General features: G+C 38.1%; 1 protein-coding gene across 8 annotated transcripts in view; it reads right to left on the bottom strand.

Annotated features, from left to right (window-relative positions):
• The window catches only part of 5PtaseI (inositol polyphosphate-5-phosphatase A), a 612,658-nt gene that overhangs the window by 72,499 nt on the left and 519,015 nt on the right, over positions 1-21,144 (bottom strand). For all 8 annotated transcript variants that reach the window (XM_070081715.1, XM_070081724.1, XM_070081732.1 and 5 more), the window contains 3 exons: positions 9,773-9,857; positions 6,082-6,246; positions 3,787-3,975 (listed from right to left, as the gene is read on the bottom strand). In XM_070081715.1, the coding sequence (XP_069937816.1) occupies positions 3,787-3,975; positions 6,082-6,246; positions 9,773-9,857 (439 nt within the window). The remainder of the gene's footprint in view (positions 1-3,786; positions 3,976-6,081; positions 6,247-9,772; positions 9,858-21,144) is intronic.

The raw sequence follows: 21,144 nt of genomic DNA, 5'->3' as shown, positions 1-21,144 counted from the left end.
TCATTAGTTATGTTTTGAGGCTTTACAAATAAATTCCATTTTGATTTTTTATTCACATAATGAATTTTTATTCACACCAAAAAATAGAAGATTTACTGTTATGCAATACTGTGATAATTGTATAAATATCATCACCATATTTGTGAATGTATATTAGACCCACCAGCTGACGTGTATTAGACATGTGAGGTCGTTTGTTTACTCTTGAATATCGGCAAAAATTTAACATTTCCGCTACTTTGAGCTCAGTTTCAAGCCATTTCCAGTGCTAAAACCAATCAAAATCATCTCTATTTCTGTAATATGTCTTCCATTCTATCAAATGAGACCAAGAAATCGCAAATACAACTATAAAAAACATACGAAAAAACACTGCAAAGTTGCTGTTTTAATCGAAAAATCATGATTTCAGTTTTTTTCTCTCATTATACACAGTGTGCTGCAGGATCTGTTTTATGTGGTGCACACATACCACATAGATGTATTCTCTCATATCTAGGCCCAAATGTACCACTCACAGTTTATCAGAGTGAGCTGAGCTCATGGCGTAGATCTACGGTTTGGACACTCACCGTAAAGCCGTAGATCTATGGGACGGACCCTGAAAGGGTTAATATATGTTAGTGTAAACTTGTTATCTAGTGTTTGTATGCATTTGTAAGTGGAAAAAAAGGGTGTTCCGCTTTACGGCGGTAGCCTGGAACCTATCCAGCCGTATAAGTGGGGCCTTCCTGTAAGTAAATAAATAAATAAATAAATAAATAAAAATAAACAGCTAAGAGTTTTGTGGACTGAGACAATGTAATTGGCCTTAAATAGGAGTCAAAGTGGGCAAAAATAACGCTGACGCAGCAAAATTCGTCACAGCGTAATTTCATCAATTTTCCATCAAATTTCATAATTTGATCAGGGGTCTAAACCACTGAAAGGGTTAAACCAAAAACACAGTCACAGTTTTTTTTTCTCATTATTCACTCTGTGCTGCAGGATTCTTTTATGTGGTTCACATTTGCCACACAGACCCATTCTCTCTTATCTAGGCCCAAATTTAATGCTCACATGTTATCTGAGTGAGCTGAGCTCATGCCGTTAAACAATAGCACAGACCCAGGCTTCAAAACCATAGAACAACGGCACAGACCCTCAAGTGGTTAAAGGATTAATAATAAGTAGAATTAAGCCAGTGGACCCTCGCCTAACGATATTAATCCGTTCCTGAGAGCTCAACGTTAGGCAAAATTATCGTTAGCAGAATTAATTTTCCTCATAAGAAATAATGGAAATCAAATTAATCCGTTCCTGACACCCCAAAGTATGAAAAAAAAATTTTTTTACCACATGAAATATTAATTTTAATACACACAAACTGAAGAAGACATGTACAATTACATGACACTTACCTTTATTGAAGATCTGGTGATGATTGATGGGATGGGAGGAGGGGACAGTGTGGATGGTGTTAATGTTTAGAAGGGGAATCCCCTTCCATTAAGACTTGAGGTGTCAAGTTCTTTTCTGGGGTTACTTCCCTTCTTCTTTTAATGCCATTAGGACCAGCTTGAGAGTCACTGGACCTCTGTCGCACAACATATCTGTCCATAGAGCTCTGTACCTCCCGTTCCTTTAAGATTTGTCTAAAATGGGCCATAACGCTGTCATTGTAATAAGTCACCAGCACGGCTTGCAATAGCTGTGTTAGGGTGATTTTCATCCATAAAGGTTTGCAGTTCAACCCACTTTGCACATGTTTCCTTAGTCTTTGAATTAGGCACAATGGATTCCACAACTGGCACAGGTGTCTCAGGGTTAGCCCCAAACCCTTCAAAATCTTTCTTAATTTCCATACTAATTCTCACCCTTTTTATCACAGGGTTGGCACTAGAAGCTTTCTTGGGGCCCAGGGTGACTTATTTTGCAGGTGCAATCACTAAAAACGCTGTGATAATATGAAATGTTCTGATTGTATGTTTGGATGCGACCGCGGTGGCTAGCTTGTAAACACTGGCACTCACGGGACAAGTGAAGCGTGTGGTCGCGTCTCGAACAGAACGAATCGCTTTGGGCGAGTTTTTTAGTGCTAGCTGAGGCAAAATTTTTGCGTTAAAATGTATCGCTAGGCGGAGTTAACGTTATGCGATGTGTTCGTTAGGCGAGGGTCCACTGTAATGACCTTTTTAATCATGATTAGAGCCAAAAAATTAATAAAACTGAAAACAGAGAAATGTGAAACTTGTTTAACCCTTTCAGGGTTTCGGCCATACTAGTACTGCTTACGCACCAGGGTCCTTGACATACTAGTACGCATAAATTCTAGCGCCCTCAAATCTGGTGAGAGAAAGCTGGTAGGCCTACATATGAAAGAATGGGTCTATGTGGTCAGTGTGCGCAGTATAAAAAAAAATCCTGCAGTACACAATGCGTAATGAGAAAAAAAAACTTTGACCGTGTTTTTGGATTAATACAGCGACTTTGCACTGTATTTTTGTTATTATTATTTTTTATTATCACACTGGCCGATTCCCACCAAGGCAGGGTGGCCCGAAAAAGAAAAACTTTCACCTTCATTCACTCCATCACTGTCTTGCCAGAAGGGTGCTTTACACTACAGTTTTTAAACTGCAACATTAACACCCCTCCTTCAGAGTGTATGGTATTTATTGTTGTATTCTAGTTTTCCTAGTCTCATTTTATAGAATGAAAGACATATTACAGAAATTGAGATGATTTTGACTTGTTTTACAATGAAAAGTACCTTGAAATTGAGCTCAAAGTAGCAGAAATGTTCGATTTTTACCAAAGTTCAAAAGTAAACAAATCATGCTAAGTGTCCAATACACGTCAACTGGTGAGTATAATATTCTTTCACAAGTGCTCTGATATTATTTATACCATTTCTGCACTAATGCAGTAGTCTGCATAACAGTAAATCTTCTATTTTTTTGTGAGAATAAAAATTCAAAGTGGAAAGCAAGAGAATGTATGAGAGCCCTGGGGACGTGACTAATGAACAGAGGAAATGTTATTTTAGTGCCAGGAGTGTCTTTCCTGTTTATTCTGGACCCTATTTGGAAACTGGCATCTTTTGAAATTTGTGTGAAATTGGCAAATTGCTAAATTCTGACCACTGTATTGGATAGTTGAAATCGGTAAATGGGTGGTTTCTTGTACTCGTTCGATAGAAAAAATGGAGTTCTAGCGAAATAGTTATGATTTTTGTCGACTAGTACACTGGAATTGGCTGAAAATAGGGTTCAAATTGGGCAAAATAGCCGATACATAAACATCGTCGAGACCGCTAAATTCGCGAGGGCATAATTCCGTAAGTTTTCCATTAAATTTCATACTTTTGGTGTCATTATAATTGGGAAAAGATTCTCTATCTTTTCATAAGAAAAATAATTTTTTTTTTTAAATTTGGGGGACCCTGAGAACAAGTTTCTGAGAGGGCCTGTGGACCCTGAAAGGGTTATTAAATTACTCAATATGCATGAATTCACAGGTGATCTGTGACTGTCTTGGATTTTTCAGATTTCTTAAGGATGACCAAATAGCACCCATTGCATTATCAATCTAGACACCTAGAAAAAACTCTACTAAAAATAATTCTAAACAACAAATTCCAGATTCAGAAAATAACAGGGATAGTAGTTGAAGAATATGCATAATGTTTACTTTGGGTAATACAGCATAAAATAACTATGTAAGTTTTCATGATCTTATTACTGATGACATGAAGTCAAGGATATTCATTAATTACATATGATGAAAATGAAAGCCAAAACTCACTGCATCTATGAGAGTCTTAGCTGCCTTGTTCAAGATGATTCTATCACACCAAGAGGGGCACCTGGTCTGCATGTAGTGAGACCCATCCCCATCAGCACCTTCTTCAAATGGGTAACTCGGAGGAAAGGTGATAGGAAACTCGGTCAGTCTGTCACCAAACTGAGCCAATTCTTGATCAAATTCATGAAGCTGGAACAATATTAAAGACATTCTTTTAACTGGTCTAACAGTATATTTGGGATATATTAATAAGCTCAGCAGTGAAAAAGTTAAAACCTAAAATAGAATTACCAGGTATTACATGAAACACAGTAGGTATTGCATGTATACTCTGTAAAACTTAAAGGTTTATCAAATGTTTTTTACTTAAGAAAATAACTAAATAATATATCCAACGATAATCTTAATAGACAATAAGAAATGACAAAAATATACACAGTAAAGCTTAGATATGGCCATACAATTTTTTTTTTTTTTTTTTTCAACAAGTCAGCCGTCTCCCACCGAGGCAGGGTGACCCAAAAAAGAAAGAAAATCCCCAAAAAGAAAATACTTTCATCATCATTCAACACTTTCACCACACTCGCACATTATCACTGTTTTTGCAGAGGTGCTCAGAATACAACAGTTTAGAAGCATATACCTGTAAAGATACACAACATATCCCACCAAACTGCCAATATCCCAAACCCCTCCTTTAAAGTGCTGGCATTGTACTTCCCATTTCCAGGACTCAAGTCCGACTATATGAAAATAACCGGTTTCCCTGAATCCCTTCACTAAATATTACCCTGCTCACACTCCAACAGATCGTCAGGTCCCACGTACCATTCGTCTCCATTCACTCCTATCTAACACGCTCATGCATGCTTGCTGGAAGTCCAAGCCCCTTGCCCACAAAACCTCCTTTACCCCCTCTCTCCAACCTTTTCGAGGACGACCCCTACCCCGCCTTCCTTCCCCTATAGATTTATATGCTTTCCATGTCATTCTACTTTGATCCATTCTCTCTAAATGACCAAACCACCTCAACAACCCCTCTTCTGCCCTCTGACTAATACTTTTATTAACTCCACACCTTTTAATAATTTCCACACTCCGAATTTTCTGCATAATATTTACACCACACATTGCCCTTAAACAGGACATCTCCACTGCCTCCAACCGTCTCCTCGCTGCTGCATTTACCACCCAAGCTTCACACCCATATAAGAGTGTTGGTACTACTATACTTTCTTACATTCCCTTCTTTGCCTCCATAGATAACGTTTTTTGTCTCCACATATACCTCAACGCACCACTCACCTTTTTTCCCTCATCAATTCTATGATTAACCTCATCCTTCATAAATCCATCCGCCGACACGTCAACTCCCAAGTATCTGAAAACATTCACTTCTTCCATACTCCTCCTCCCCAATTTGATATCCAATTTTTCTTTATCTAAATCTTTTGATACCCTCATCGCCTTACTCTTTTCTATGTTCACTTTCAACTTTCTACCTTTACACACATTCCCAAACTCATCCACTAACCTTTGCAATTTTTCTTTAGAATCTCCCATAAGCACAGTATCATCAGCAAAAAGTAACTGTGTCAATTCCGATTTTGAATTTGATTCCCCAAAATTTAATCCCACCCCTCTCCCAAACACCCTAGCATTTACTTCCTTTACAACCCCATCTATAAATATATTAAACAACCATGGTGACATTACACATCCCTGTCTAAGACCTACTTTTACCGGGAAGTAGTCTCCCTCTCTTCTACACACCCTAACCTGAGCCTCACTATCCTCATAAAAACTCTTTACAGCATTTAAAAACTTACCACCTATTCCATATACTTGCAACATCTGCCACATTGCTCCTCTATCCACTCTATCATATGCCTTTTCTAAATCCATAAATGCAATAAAAACTTCCCTACCTTTATCTAAATACTGTTCACATATATGCTTCAACGTAAACACTTGATCTACACATCCCCTACCCACTCTGAAACCTCCTTGCTCATCCGCAATCCTACATTCTGTCTTACCTCTAATTCTTTCAATTATAACCCTACCGTACACTTTTCCTGGTATACTCAGTAAACTTATTCCTCTATAATTTTTACAGTCCCTTTTGTCCCCTTTCCCTTTATATAAAGGGACTATACACGCTCTCCGCCAATCCCTAGGTACCTTCCCCTCTTTCATACATTTATTAAACAAAAGTACCAACCACTCCAACACTGTATCCCATACAAATTTGAATATAATAATTTCATCAAATTTTTTCCGATCATTACTCACCCAGCTGCCATTATCCTTGACAAAGATTGTCTGATGTTCATAATGTCTGAAGGCTTTTTTGGAAATAGTGAGTAGTACCTTTCCTTCATTGTCCCTAAACTCTTGAGCCTTTTCCCCAGTGTCTGGCAACTCTGCCTCTACTGCTGTACAGTCTTGAGTCAGTTTCTGAGTAAAGGAAATAGAAATGCTAATACGCGTCATATTTAAGATGACAAAATAATAGTAGAAATATTATAATTTAACACTATTTAAGGTACAGAATAACCAATAAAATTGAATTATACAATTTGCTGATATTCAAGCCATTCAGTCTGCTCCTGCATGCTAAATTTATATGCAGTTTAAAAACTTTTGTCCCTGATGCTTGTAAAGGTAGAGATGCATTTTCAAAAAGTGGATATTTGTTGGTATTGTCTAACAGCATTCCAGATAGCAGTGATACTACAGTATATAACACACACATGGTTTTGTGAAGGAAATAAATAAAATGTAAATGAATGAAAAATTATCAGACTTGAGTTGGGAGACTGGTGCTGAGTCTCCTGCAACTATCCTAAGTTTCTGCATTAAACTTACTACCACACAGTGAAACACACAAAACAATGATCAACTTATGTAATACTGTAGAAATACTCTCATAATTATGAAAAATAAAATAATTAGTAAATAGTTTGTATTATAATAGAGGTATTATACAGATGCCAAGTACAGTGCCATATCTGTGTGCCTCTGACAACGCAGTAATAGCATTAATGGCGAAAGTGTTTCTTTTTCGGGTCACCCTGCCTCAATGGGAGAGAGCAGGGTGACTTGCACTTTGTAAAGCAGGTGGAGATGGTGCAGTTATGGGTTATCACGATGTCTGTGCCAGTCTGGATACCCAGCTAAAGAGCAAGTGATCTTAAAAGTATTTTCTCTTTGAAATACTGTGCTTTTGTGGGTAAAAAACATTGCTTAAAAAATAAAAATGTTGCACTGCAAATTTTGTAGATGGAATAGTCTTTGCCCATGTATGACTCGTGTACAGCTTCTCCTCACTTAGCGACGCACTTGTTTACCAATGAATCGGACTTACGACAGGCACTATGACCAGTTTCCATACCTAAATAATATACAGTGGACCCTCGCATAGTGCTATTAATCCGTTCCTGAGAGCTCAATGTTATGCGAATGAATTTTCCCCATAAGAAATAATGGAAATCAAATTAATCCATTCCTGACACCCAAAAGTGTGAAAAAAAAATTTTTTTACCACATGAAATATTAATTTTAATACACACAAACTGAAGAAGACATGCACAGTTACATGACACTTACCTTTATTGAAGATCTGGTGATGATTGATGGGATGGGAGGAGGGGAGAGTGTTGATGGTCTTAGTGTTTAGAAGGGGAATCCCTTTCCATTAAGACTTGATTTGTCAAGTCCTTTTCCGGGGTTACTTCCCTTCTTCTTTTAATGCCACTAAGACCAGCTTCAGAGTCACTGGACTTCTGTCGTACAACATATCTGTCCATAGAGGTCTGTACCTCTCGTTCCTTTATGACTTTCCTAAAGTGGTTCACAACATTGTCAGTGTAATAGTCACCAGCACAGCTTGCAACAGCTGTCTGAGGGTGTTTTTCATCCATAAAGGTTTGCACTTTAAACCACTTTGCACACATTTCCTTAATCTTTGGAGTAGGCAACTTCTTCAATTTCTCTCTCCCCTCCTCCAAAGCAGTTTCCTCAGGTGTGGCCTCATGCTGATGAAGATGATCTAGCAGCTCTTCAGTGGTTAGTTCTTCATTGTCCTCCTCCACCAACTCTTCCACATCATCCCCACTAACCTCCAACCCAAAGGACTTTCCCAATGCCACAATGGATTCCTCAACTGGCATACTCCTCTCAGGGTTAGCCTGAAACCCTTCAAAATCCCTTTGGTCTACACATTCTGGCCACAGTTTCTTCCAAGCAGAGTTCAAGGTCCTCTTAGTCACTCCCTCCCAAGCCTTACCTATAAGGTTTACACAATTGAGGATATTAAAGTGCTCTCTAAAAAACTCTCTTAGAGTCAATTGAGTTTCTGAGGTCACTACAAAGCACCTTTCAAACAGAGCTTTTGTGTACAGTTTTTTGAAGTTTGCAATAACCTGTTGGTCCATGGGCTGCAGGAGAGGAGTGGTATTAGGAGGCAAAAACTTCACCTTAATGAAGCTCATGTCCCCACAAAGTCGCTCTGCCAAGTCTGTAAGATGATCAGGGGCATTGTCTAACACCAGGAGGCACTTAAGGTCTAATTTCTTTTCAGTTAGGTAATTTTTAACATTGGGGGCAAATGCTTGGTGTAACCAGTCATAGAAAAAGTCCCTAGTGACCCATGCCTTCCTGTTTGCCCTCCACAGCACACACAAATTAGCCTTGAGGATATTCTTTTGCCTGAACGCTCTGGGAATTTCAGAGTGATACACTAATAAAGGATTCACTTTGCAATCACCACTAGCATTGGCACACATGAGAAGAGTAAGCCTGTCTTTCATAGGCTTATGTCCTAGGAGTGCCTTTTCCTCCTGAGTAATGTAGGTCCTGCTTGGCATTTTCTTCCAAAACAGGCCTGTTTTGTCACAATTAAATACTTGTTCAGGTTTCAGTCCTTCACTGTCTATGTGCTCCTTGAATTCCTGCACATATTTTTCAGCTGCTTTGTGGTCCGAACTGGCAGCCTCACCATGCCTTATCACACTATGTATGCCACTACGCTTCTTAAATCTCTCAAACCAACCTTTGCTGGCCTTAAATTCACTCACATCATCACTAGTTGCAGGCATTTTTCTAATTAAATCCTGATGCAACTTCCTAGCCTTTTCACTTATGATCGCTTGATAGATGCTATCTCCTGCTATCTGTTTTTCTTTTATCCACACCAATAAGAGTCTCTCAACATCTTCTATCACTTGCGATCTCTGTTTCGAAAACACAGTTGAACCTTTGGCAAGAACAGCTTCCTTGATTGCCGTTTTCTTGGACACAATAGTAGCGATGGTTGATTGGAGTTTACTATACAACCTGGCCAGCTCGGAGACACGTACTCCACTTTCATACTTAGCAATGATCTCTTTCTTCATCTCTATAGTAATTCTCACCCTTATTCCTGTAGGGTTGGCACTGGAAGCTTTCTTGGGGCCCATGGTCACTAATTTTGCAGACGAATTCACCAAAAACGCTGTAATAATACGAAATGTTCTGATTGTATGCTTGGATGTTACCGCGGAGGCTGGCTTGTAAACAATGCCACCGGCGGAACATGTGAGGCTGGCTCAGGCCGCACATTAGACGTGTCTCGGACGAATAGCGTTGAGCGAGTTTTTTAGCGGTATGCGAGGCAAAATTTTAGCGATAAAATGTATCAGTATGAGGATTTAACATTATGTGATGTCAACAGTATGCGAGGGTCCACTGTATATCAGAGCTCATTTCCTCTATTCTGTTAATTACAATATACAGTACACTACTGTATAAATATTTAATAATGTACCAAAACTGTTATAAATGGTGCAAAGATGACATTAAAACAATATCAAAGATGGTTGAAACAAACCCAATACTTTTATAGCATCCTCCTCAATTAGTGATGAATTCATTTACCAACGTGGTCTTAGGAACAGAACTCCATCATTAAGTGAGGAGAGGCCGTATTTCAATATTAGCTCACCTGTACAACTGCATGAGTATTCATTCTGAAGTTGAAGTCACCAAACAAGAAGATTGGCACATTTTCAAATCCGTCATTGTGAAACCTTGGAGGAGAAAACAAGATTCCATTTAGCAAATAATACAAAAGATTCCGCCTAAAATTTTTTCAGTTACAGTACACCGTTATATTACACAGTAGCTACATTCCCGAAAACTCCATGTTAGGTAAATCTGTGTTAGATAAACTGAAGAACTTATGGGAAAAAATAGGGTTACGTCCCCAAAAAAGCCGAACAATTTTTTTTTAGACCCCCAGATTTTACAAAAGTAAAAGTGAATATGTAACTGTTGTTCACTGTCGTGATGCATTATGTTTTTACTGCTTAAGACTACAAATGCAACAGATATCATAGTATTTCTTACCTTAAATTGTGGGTGCTTGTGTTTGTCGATGATTGAGAAGAGGGTGGAGAGTTATGCTGTGGTTTTATTGAGCTGAGGGAGATGGTAGAGCTCCTTTTATTGAAGTCGATGGTTGTATTGGAGTGTGCATAAATTCTGTAATGCCTTTCTGGGCTATTTTACCTGGCAGTACGTTATACAGCTGACGTTAAGGCATCAGCATTTCAGAGCACTACTTCTAGATTTGTCAGGGTCCTCTTCAGTGAGGTCAAATTTAACCCTTTCATTGCTGGTGCAATAGTAATACAGCTTGCAAGCCAGTGTTGGTGCTATAGTACTATGACAAAATTCTAGCAGGAGAAAGATGGTAAACCTATGTGAGAGAATGAGTCTACGTGGTCAGTGTGCGCAGAATAAAAAAATCGGAAAGCCATTGGTGCATTGTGGGAGTCCCATTACAGTAGTCCTTGTTCAGCATGACTAGTGGTAAGAAATATCTAGTCTCCCCAGGAAACTGGGACTCTTCTCTTCCCAAGTGATAGTTCTAACACAGATGGAAGTGTCAGTGAGGATGAATTTCATAGTTCTGAGGAGTGTGTAACTGAAAGCAATGTGCAGGATACCAGAAATAGTGCTGAAAACCCACACGACCATCAACCTAGGATAACCCAAAAAACGTAAGTGACTTATTCCCAAGTGGGTGGTGGGGAAGACACCATGCTTGGTGGGATAGACGGTATGGGTAATGGGTCTCACAGGCCACAAAAGTTACTTGAAAAAATATTAAAAAATAAAATAATAATAGAATAAAAGTAAAAACAATATAACCAAGTAAGTGGCAGTCACCGATGTTGGCGTAAGCGGTTCACTTTCTGTCAATTTAACACGTCTATATCTCGCTAAATACTGATTGCAAATTTTTTTCTTTTTAACCCTCTGACTGTTTCGGTCGTATATATATGTCTTACGAAGTACATATACCGTGTTTGACATATATATACTCATAAATTCTAATGGCTTCAAATCAAGCAGGAGAAAGCTGGTAGGCCCACATGGGAGAGAATGGGTCTGTGTGGTCAGTGTGCACCATATAAAAAACATCCTGGAGCACGCGGTGAATAGTGAGAAAAAAAAACTCTGACAGTTTTTTTAATTAAAATGCCGACTTTGTGGTGTATTTTCGTATAGCATTTATGGTTGTATTCTCGTTTTCTTAGTCCCATTTGATAGAAATAGAGGTGATTTTGATTGGTTTTACTATAAAATGAACCTGGAAATGGAGCTCAAAGTATGGGAAATGTTTGATTTTTTGCCCATGTTCAAAGGTAAACAAATGATGTCATTGTTCAATAAATGTCCAACTAGCCATTCTAATTTGCAGTCATGAATGGGTTGACATTATTTATATAATTATTACAATATTGCAGTAGTCTGCATAACAGTAAATCTTCTATTTTTTGTTTGAATAAAAATTCAAAACAGAAAGCAAGAGTAATATCACAGGGGCCTGGAGACGTGACTGATGAACAAAGAAAATGTTATTTTAGAGCCAGGAATGTCTGCATTGTTCATTCTGGACCCTATTTTGAAATTGTCATATTTTTTAATTTTCGTGAAATTGGCCAAATTGCTAATTTCTCACCACATTATTGGGTAGTTGAAATCGGCAAATGGGAAGTTTCTTGTACTCAATTGATAGAAAAAATGGAGTTCTAAAGAAATAGCTATGAGTCTGGTCTACTGGAACAATGGAATTAGCTGAAAATGGGGCTCAAATTGGACGAAATCGCCCATTTGCAAATGTCGCCGACTTCGCTAACTTTGCGAGAGTGTAATTTTGTCAGTTTTCCATCAAATTACAATTTTTTGGTGTCATTACAATTGGGAAAAGATTCTCTATCATTTCTTAAGATTTTTTTTTTTTTTTTTTTTTTTGAAATTTTGCGACACCAGGAGACACCTCAGGATTGGGGGTTGCGACAGTCAAGATTAAACACTCAGAAAAATATTCTTAAGATTTCGGTAGGAATTTTTTTTTTTTTTAATATTTTTCGACACTGAGAACAGGTTTGTGATCAGGGGTATCGACAGTGAAAGGGTTAAAGTCGGCAAGTCTGTAAAGTCAAGTAAGTCAGTCAGTCATTCAAGGTAATCTACTGTTTTTGTTTTTAATTCATTCTTTTATTATTATATTCACCAGCTCCTTTATTTTAGCTGTAAATATCTACCGTAGTTCATAAACTCACATTTGTTAAAATAATTAAGGTGCTATTTAGATGCTTAAGTGTATAACTGAATTATCTATTCTATAATAATCTGTAGTTCTTTCATTTTTTTAAAAGTTTTAGAATAATTACAAAGTCTTATTCCTAAGTCTAGTTGTAGATTCAATATAAATCTTATAATATTTTACTCAGAAAATCTAGTGTGTAAAATCACTCTCATCTTATGACTACAGGCATAGATTCTGATGTAAACTTTTTACTAAATGAATTACACGAATCAAACAGTAACTGCAATTACTATACAGCAGACCAAGCAAAGACATTATTCAGTGCAAACAATAACATAACCATCTTTAACTACAACGTCAGATCCTTTAACCCTTTCAGGGTCTGTCCCGTAGATCTACGGCTTTACGTTCAGGGTCCAAACCGTAGATCTACGCCATGAGCTCAGCTCACTCTGATAAACTGTGAGTGGTACATTTGGGCCTAGATATGAGAGAATACATCTATGTGGTATGTGTGCACCACATAAAACAGATCCTGCAGCACACTGTGTATAATGAGAGAAAAAAATGAAATCATGATTTTTCGATTAAAACAGCAACTTTGCAGTGTTTTTTCGTATGTTTTTTATAGGTGTATTTGCGATTTCTTGGTCTCATTTGATAGAATGGAAGACATATTACAGAAATAGAGATGATTTTGATTGGTTTTAGCACTGGAAATGGCTTGAAACTGAGCTCAAAGTAGCAGAAATGTTAAATTTTTGCCGATATTCAAGAGTAAACAAACGACTTCACACGTCTAATACACATCAGCTGGTGGGTCTAATATACATTCACAAATATGGTGATGATATTTATACAATTATTACAGTATTGCATAACAGTAAATCTTCTATTTTTTGGTGTGAATAAAAATTCATTATGTGAATAAAAAATCAAAATGGAATTTATTTGTAAAGCCTCAAAACATAACTAATGAACAGAGGAAATGTTAGTTTAGTGCCAGGAATGCCTACATTGTTCATTCTGGACCCTATTTTGAAATTGGAATATTTTGAACTTTGTGTTAAATTGGCCAAATTAACAATTTCCGATCACTTTATTTTGTAGTTGAAACAGTTGACTTGGCGATTTCTTGTGCTCAATCGATAGAATAGAAGTAATACTAGTGAAATAGCTAAGAATTTGGTTGACTGGAATAATGTAATTGGCCTAAAATGGGAGTCAAAGTCGGCAAAATCGCCGATTCGTAAATATCGCTGACACATCAAAATTCGCGAGAGCATAATTTCGTCAATTTTCCACCAAATTTCATACTTTTTGTTTTATTACCTTCACAAAAAGATTCTCTACGATTTCATAAGAAAAAATAACAAATTTTTTTTTTTAAAATTCTTGGACACTGGTGCGTGACTCCAGATTTGGGCCTTGGACCCTGAAAGGGTTAACAAACATTATGACGACCTTACTGCATTACTCAATTCCCTTCATTCCAACATATCAATCATCACACTCACAGAAACCTGGCTTAAGCCTGATATTACAGATGTCTATACCATTCCTGGCTACATGGCCATACACAACTGTAGAACAGACCAGCAAGGGGGAGGAACAGCTATATACTACTCAAATCAACTCAAATGTATCAATAAATCTTGCACAAGGGATGAACATGGAGAATATATCATAGCCAAATTTAACCCTTTCAGGGTCGACAGGCCCTGTCAGAGACTTGTTCCCAGGGTCAGCCAAATTTCAAAAAAAAAAAAAAAAAAAAAAAAAAAAAAAAAAAAAAAAAAAAAAAAAAAAAAAAAAAAAAAAAAAAAAAAAAAAAAATCTTATGAAAACAATAATTTTTTTTCTAAACATTATAGGCTAAACAAAAAATTGTTACCATCAATACTTACCGAGATATGGAGGCGTGAAGTTTACCAAAAAGGAACATCATGTGGTAACATCGCCAACTGCGGTCACCCGGTATTCTTTTATTTAGTGTTTTATGCACTTTTTTCTATTATTTTTTTACTTTTTTTTTCCAAGTAACTTTTATGGCCTGTGAGACCAATATGATCAGTATTTTGTAAGTTATTTCTTTTTCAATACTACACAATAATGGCATAAACACTGTTATCATTGTTTTGTTTACAGAAAATATTTACATAAATGATATGAAATGTTGTTTATTACTATTTTTCTATATTTTATACACATATACAGTCACAGGGAATGTTTCTAAAAGTTCTACAGCCTGTGGAACTCTTTGAAACATGGTGTCATGCACAGTGGTGTTTTACACTCCTCACACATAAAACGAGTGTCTGCATTGTTGTGGGCGTTTTTTTGTACGTGCACAGACATAACACCTCTTCTATGCTTTTTTCTTGAAAGCAGTAGCAGGCAGTTATACCAGGAAGTGATCACCATGCTTCAAATGAGAAGGAAGTTGTTGAAAATTTGGTGGGCGGTCTATTTGAGGTGTTGTTCCTTGTACTATTTGTCTGATGACAGACAAACAGAATTCGCCGTATGGTGGTTTGTTTCTGGTCCTCATCTAATACATATTATAAGCATTCGGCATGGAAATGTCCAGAAGATGGAAAAAGAGTTTTACGTATGATTTATAACTCTTGCAAACACAATCAGCAAACCCAATCTGCATGTCAAATTTGTCCACTGAATGCATATTGAGGTTGCAATCAATCACAGCTGCAGGTTTTAGAATGGGTTCATTGCTTTCTCTATGCTGCCTGCCTGTGTCTGCCATTTCATTAGGGTGAACTGATGACAACAGAGTGACATCTCGTTTGTCATGCCACCGAAATGCCATGATGTCATTGGCAGCAAACGCCTGCACCTCACCTCTATGAGTGCCAGCATCAAACCTGGGCACATGTTTCCGATTTGCACGCACTATGCCACACACATCTGTCATGTTCACTCGCAAAAAATCACTGAGTAAGGGGCTTGTGTACCAGTTATCTGTATATAATATATGCCCCTTACCAAGGTATGGTTCTATCATTCATCTAACCACATCACTGGAGATGCCCAATAACTTCCTGGTATTTTGCAATGTACAACTTCCGGTGTACACAATAATATCCAATACCAGACCACTGTAACAATCGCAAAGCACAAACAACTTTATACCAAAGCGTTTCCTCTTTCTTGGTATATACTGCTTGAAAGAGAGTCTTCCTTTGAAAAGAATCAAAGACTCGTCAATTAAAAGCTTCCTGAAGGGATAAAAATACATATTGAATTTCTCTTACAGATACACAAACACATACCTAATCTTATATAACCTGTCGTTTCCGTCAGGCCTGGTTTTGTCTGAGAAGTGAAGCATACGTAACATTAGCACAAATCGATTCACTGGCATTATATCACTGAAACCTGGGGTTGCAATCAGGCGGTCTGTTGACCAGTATGATTTCACACTGTGCTTATACACATGTGGCATAAGCATTATTGTGGCAAAGAAAAGATACATATCAGCCACAGTTGTCTCCTTCCACTGGTGTAGACGTGATTTTGGTGAAAGTATTGTGTTTGCCATGGTGTACTCGTAGCATGTGTTGCTTTCCAGGACAATACTTTCCATCAGGGGTTCATCGAAGAAAAACTCAAAACATTCCAGTTCAGTGGCATTGTTCCCAAGTGTACAGGATGGCCGTATTCCACTTTGGCTGTCATCAAACTGGTGGGGATTTGGAACAAAATTGACAGCTTCCTGCCATTCCCAGGTGCGGTCTGCTGGTGGGTACTGGACAATGACAGGTGGTTGTGGTTGTGGAGGTTGTGGTTCTGGAGGTTGTTGTTGTGGAGGTAGTGGTTGTGGAGGCTGGTGTGGTGGGTGGGTGGGGGATGGTGGCCTTTGTTGTAGATCAGCTGAGGCAGCGGCGTGGGTGGCAGCGTGGGTGGCAGCATAGGCCACTTCTGGTGCCTCATGGCCAGCACCACAACTACCACCACCATGCACATTTTCCATCCCAATTGCAACAGTATCATCATCATTTTCACTGTCAGTTCCTGTTGTACAGCTACGGGATGTACTCCGAGATGTACTCCTTCCCCTTGGAATAGCATATGGCACATTACCAGAGCGCACATATTGTCATACTGACGCTTCACTGGGGAATATTGCACTTCACTATCACTACTGGAACTAGTTTGAAGAGCTTGTAGTTCATAATCACTATCACTATCAACACAAATGCTCACATCTGAGTCTGGGATTTGGGAAAATAGGAGTTTCCTCTTTGATTCTGGTACAACTGAGCATGAACAAAACGGCCCAGCACCAGAGGTGGAAGGCTGAGGGTCGTCTGGGTTTTCCTCACTATTACCGATATTATGGTCATTGGTTTCAGTCAAAAACCTCACCAAAACCTTGAAACTCATCTTCACTGGCACTTCCATCTGTATTAGAACTATCACTGGGGAACAAAAGTGTCCCAATTCGCCGAGGAGAGAGGAGCTTCTTACCGCGAGGCATGGTGGAAATGGTGTACTAAAATGGCGTTCCCACAATGCGCAACTGGGTCCCAGATTTTTTTTCTACTGCGCACACCCACCACACAGACCCATTCTCTCACATCTAGGCCTACCAGCCTTTTCCCGTGAGATTTGAAGGTGCTAGAATTTATGTGTACCAGTACGTCACAAACCCCTGCGTGAAAGCCGTACTAGTACGGCCGAAACCCTGAAAGGGTTAAATCAGAAGACCTGCAAAAATCCCTCACAGTTATAAACATCTACAGAGTACCACAGTCAAACATTTACCACTTTAGTGAAAAACTAGGAAACATGATTACTAATGCACACATGAATAAAGACCACCTGCTACTAACAGGTGATTTCAACATAAACATACTACATGACCAGGACCCACAAGTAACCGAATTCATAAACACTCTGAGCAACTGCCTGTTGCTACCAAAACCTCCTTTACCCCCACCCTCCAACCTTTTCGAGGACGACCCCTACCCCGCCTTCCTTCCCCTACAGATTTATACACTCTTCATGTCATTCTTTGATCCATTCCCTCTAAATGACCAAACAACCTCAACAACCCCTCTTCAGTCCTCTGACTAAAACTTTTATTAATTCCACACCTTCTCCTAATTTCCACACTCCGAATTTTCTGCATAATATTTACACCACACATTGCCCTTAGACAGGACATCACTGCCTCCAACCGCCTCCTCACCTCAGCATTTACAACCCAAGCTTCACACCCATGTAAGAGTGTTGGTGCTATTATCCTTTCATACATTCCTTTCTATGCCTCCACAGATAACGTTTTTTGTCTCCACATATACCTCAATGCAACACTCGCCTTTTTTCCTTCATCAATTCTATGATTAACCTCATCCTTCATAAATCCATCCGCTGACAGGTCAACTCCCAGATATCTGAAAACATTCACTTCTTCCATACTCCTCCTCCCCAATTTGATATCCAATTTTACTTTATCTAAATCATTTCATACCCTCATCACCTTACTCTTTTTCTATGTTCACTTTCAGCTTTCTACCTTTGCACACACTCCCAAATTCATCCACCTACCTTTGCAATTTTTCTTTAGAATCTCCCATAAGCACAGTATCATCAGCAAAAAGTAACTGTGTCAAATCCCATTATGTATTTAATTCCCCATAATTTAATCCCACCCCTCTCCCAAACACCCTAGCATTTACTTCTTTTACAACCCCATCTATAAATATATTAAACAACCATGGTGACATTACACATCCCTGTCTAAGACCTACCTTTACCGGGAAGTAGTCTCCCTCTCTTCTACACACCCTAACCTGAGCCTCACTATCCTCATAAAAACTCTTTACAGCATTTAGTAACTTACCACCTATTCCATATACTTGCAACATCTGCCATATTGCTCCTCTATCCACTATATCATATGCCTTTTCTACATCCACAAATGCAATAAAAACTTCTCTACCTTTATCTAAATACTGTTCACATATATGCTTCAATGTAAACACTTGATCTACACATCCCCTACCCACTCTGAAACCTCCTTGGTCATCCGCCATCCTACATTCTGTCTTACCTCTAATTCTTTCAATTATAACCCTACTGTACACTTTTCCTGGTATACTCAGTAAACTTATTCCTCTATAATTTTTTACAATCTCTTTTGTCCCCTTTCCCTTTATATAAAGGGACTATACATGCTCTCCGCCAATCCCTAGGTACCTTCCCCTCTTTCATACATTTATTAAACAAAAGTACCAACCACTCCAACACTATATCCCCCCCTGCTTTTAACATTTCTGTCATGATCCCATCAGTTCCAGCTGCTTTACCCCCTTTCATTCTACGTAATGCCTCACGTACCTCCCCCACACTTACATTCTGCTCTTCTTCACTCCTAAAAGATGGTATACCTCCCTGGCCAGTGCATGAAATTACTGCCTCCCTTTCTTCCTCAACATTTAAAAGTTCCTCAAAATATTCTCGCCATCTACCTAATACCTCCCTCTCCCCATCTACTAACTCCCCTACTCTGTTTTTAACTGACAAATCCATACTTTCCCTAGGCTTTCTTAACTTGTTTAACTCACTCCAAAATTTTTTCTTATTTTCATTAAAATTTCTTGACAGTGCCTCTCCCACTCTATCATCTGCTCTCCTTTTGCACTCTCTCACCACTCTCTTTATCTTTCTTTTACTCTCCATATACTCTGCTCTTCTTATAACACTTCTGCTTTGTAAAAACCTCTCATAAGCTACCTTTTTCTCTTTTATCACACCCTTTACTTCATCATTCCACCAATCACTCCTCTTTCCTCCTGCCCCCACCCTCCTATAACCACAAACTTCTGCCCCCACATTCTAATACTGCATTTTTAAAACTCATCCATCCCTCTTCAACCCCTCCACTACTCATCTTTGCACTAGCCCACCTTTCTGCCAATAGTCGCTTATATCTCACCTGAACTTCCTCCTCCCTTAGTTTATACACTTTCACCTCCCTCTTACTTGTTGTTGCCACCTTCCTCTTTTCCCATCTACCTCTTACTCTAACTGTAGCTACAACTAAATAATGATCCGATATATCAGTTGCCCCTCATCCTGGAGTCTACCCATCAACCTTTTATCCACCAATACATAATCTAACAAACTACTTTCATTACATGCTACATCATACCTTGTATATTTATTTATCCACTTTTTCATAAAATATGTATTACTTATTACCAAATCTCTTTCTACACATAGCTCAATTAAAGGCTCCCCATTTACATTTACCCCTGGTACACCAAATTTACCTACTACTCCCTCCATAACATTTTTACCCACTTTAGCACTGAAATCCACAACCACCATTACTCTCACACTTGATTCAAAACTCCCCATGCATTCACTCAACATTTCCCAAAATCTCTCTCTCTCCTCCACACTTCTCTCTTCTCCAGGTGCATACACGCTTGCTATAACCCACTTTTCACATCCAATCTTTATTTTACTTCACATAACCCTTGAATTTATACATTTATAGTCCCTCTTTTCCTGCCATAGCTTATCCTTCAACGTTATTGCTACTCCTTCTTTAGCTCTAACTCTGTTTGAAACCCCTGACCTAATCCCATATATATATATATATATATATATATATATATATATATATATATATATATATATATATATATATATATATATATATATATATATATATATATACAGGAGGGCCCCACTTATACGGCGGGTTAGGTTCCAGGCTACCGCCGTAAAGCGGAAACCGCCGTAAAGTGGAACACCCTTTTTTTTCCACTTACAAATGCATACAAACACTAGATAACAAGTTTACACTAACATATATTATGTTAGCAATAGAACCAAGCATCAAAAAAACAATAAAAAAGTACAATACACACATAGTGCACTCATTACTTACCTTAAAATATTTATAGTCTTAATCTAGGGTGAGACAAGTAGTATTTATTGTAAGAAATCAAGTGTGGTATGTATGGTAGTCAGCCAGGCTACCATACCAGGCCACCCCACCCACACATACTATTCTATGATATTTAAGCATCCCAGAGTGATAAAATGTATGTACAGTTCACTCATTACTTACCTTAAAATATAGGGTGAGATGAGTAGTATTTATTGTAAAAAATCAAGTGTGGTATGTATGGTAGTCAGCCAGGCTACATACCAGAGAGAAAGAATGAGTGCATGAGAGAGGACAGGCGCAGAGTTATGTAAACAAACCAGGCGAAGGTAAGTTTTGTAAACGTCTGGTTTGTGTACAAGTTACATTGTGTACAGGTTGTCTCTACATTGATATGGTAGAATAAATAAAGAAGAACACTCCCATTCTCATGTAACATCATTTTGAGAAGAAATGATGCTCTGAGTGAAGGCAATGTAAGTAAGTCACTCTGACTTTTTTGGGTTATCCTAGGTTCTCTACACATATGTTATGTATTTATGTTATGTATTGTGTTTATTATATAATTTTGAAAAAAATATCACGGATGGATTAATGAAAATGTGTATATTAACGTAATATACAACATTTAATGATACACCGAGCTCAGACAGCGTAAACAAACAAACTGAACAGGTTGTGGACGATCACTCGGTCAGGCGAAATAGACGGTATTAATACGTGTCAAGTTTTAGTTCATTCATGTACATTTGTAAGAGTTTGTGAAACTTTTACCTTATAATATTTTTATTATTATTATAATAATTAAATCACGAAACAAATCCTCTTACAC

Source organism: Cherax quadricarinatus, chromosome 6 (genome assembly GCF_038502225.1).
Source record: "Cherax quadricarinatus isolate ZL_2023a chromosome 6, ASM3850222v1, whole genome shotgun sequence".
Taxonomy (NCBI): domain Eukaryota; kingdom Metazoa; phylum Arthropoda; class Malacostraca; order Decapoda; family Parastacidae; genus Cherax; species Cherax quadricarinatus.
This window is presented reverse-complemented; position numbering and strand designations above follow the sequence as displayed.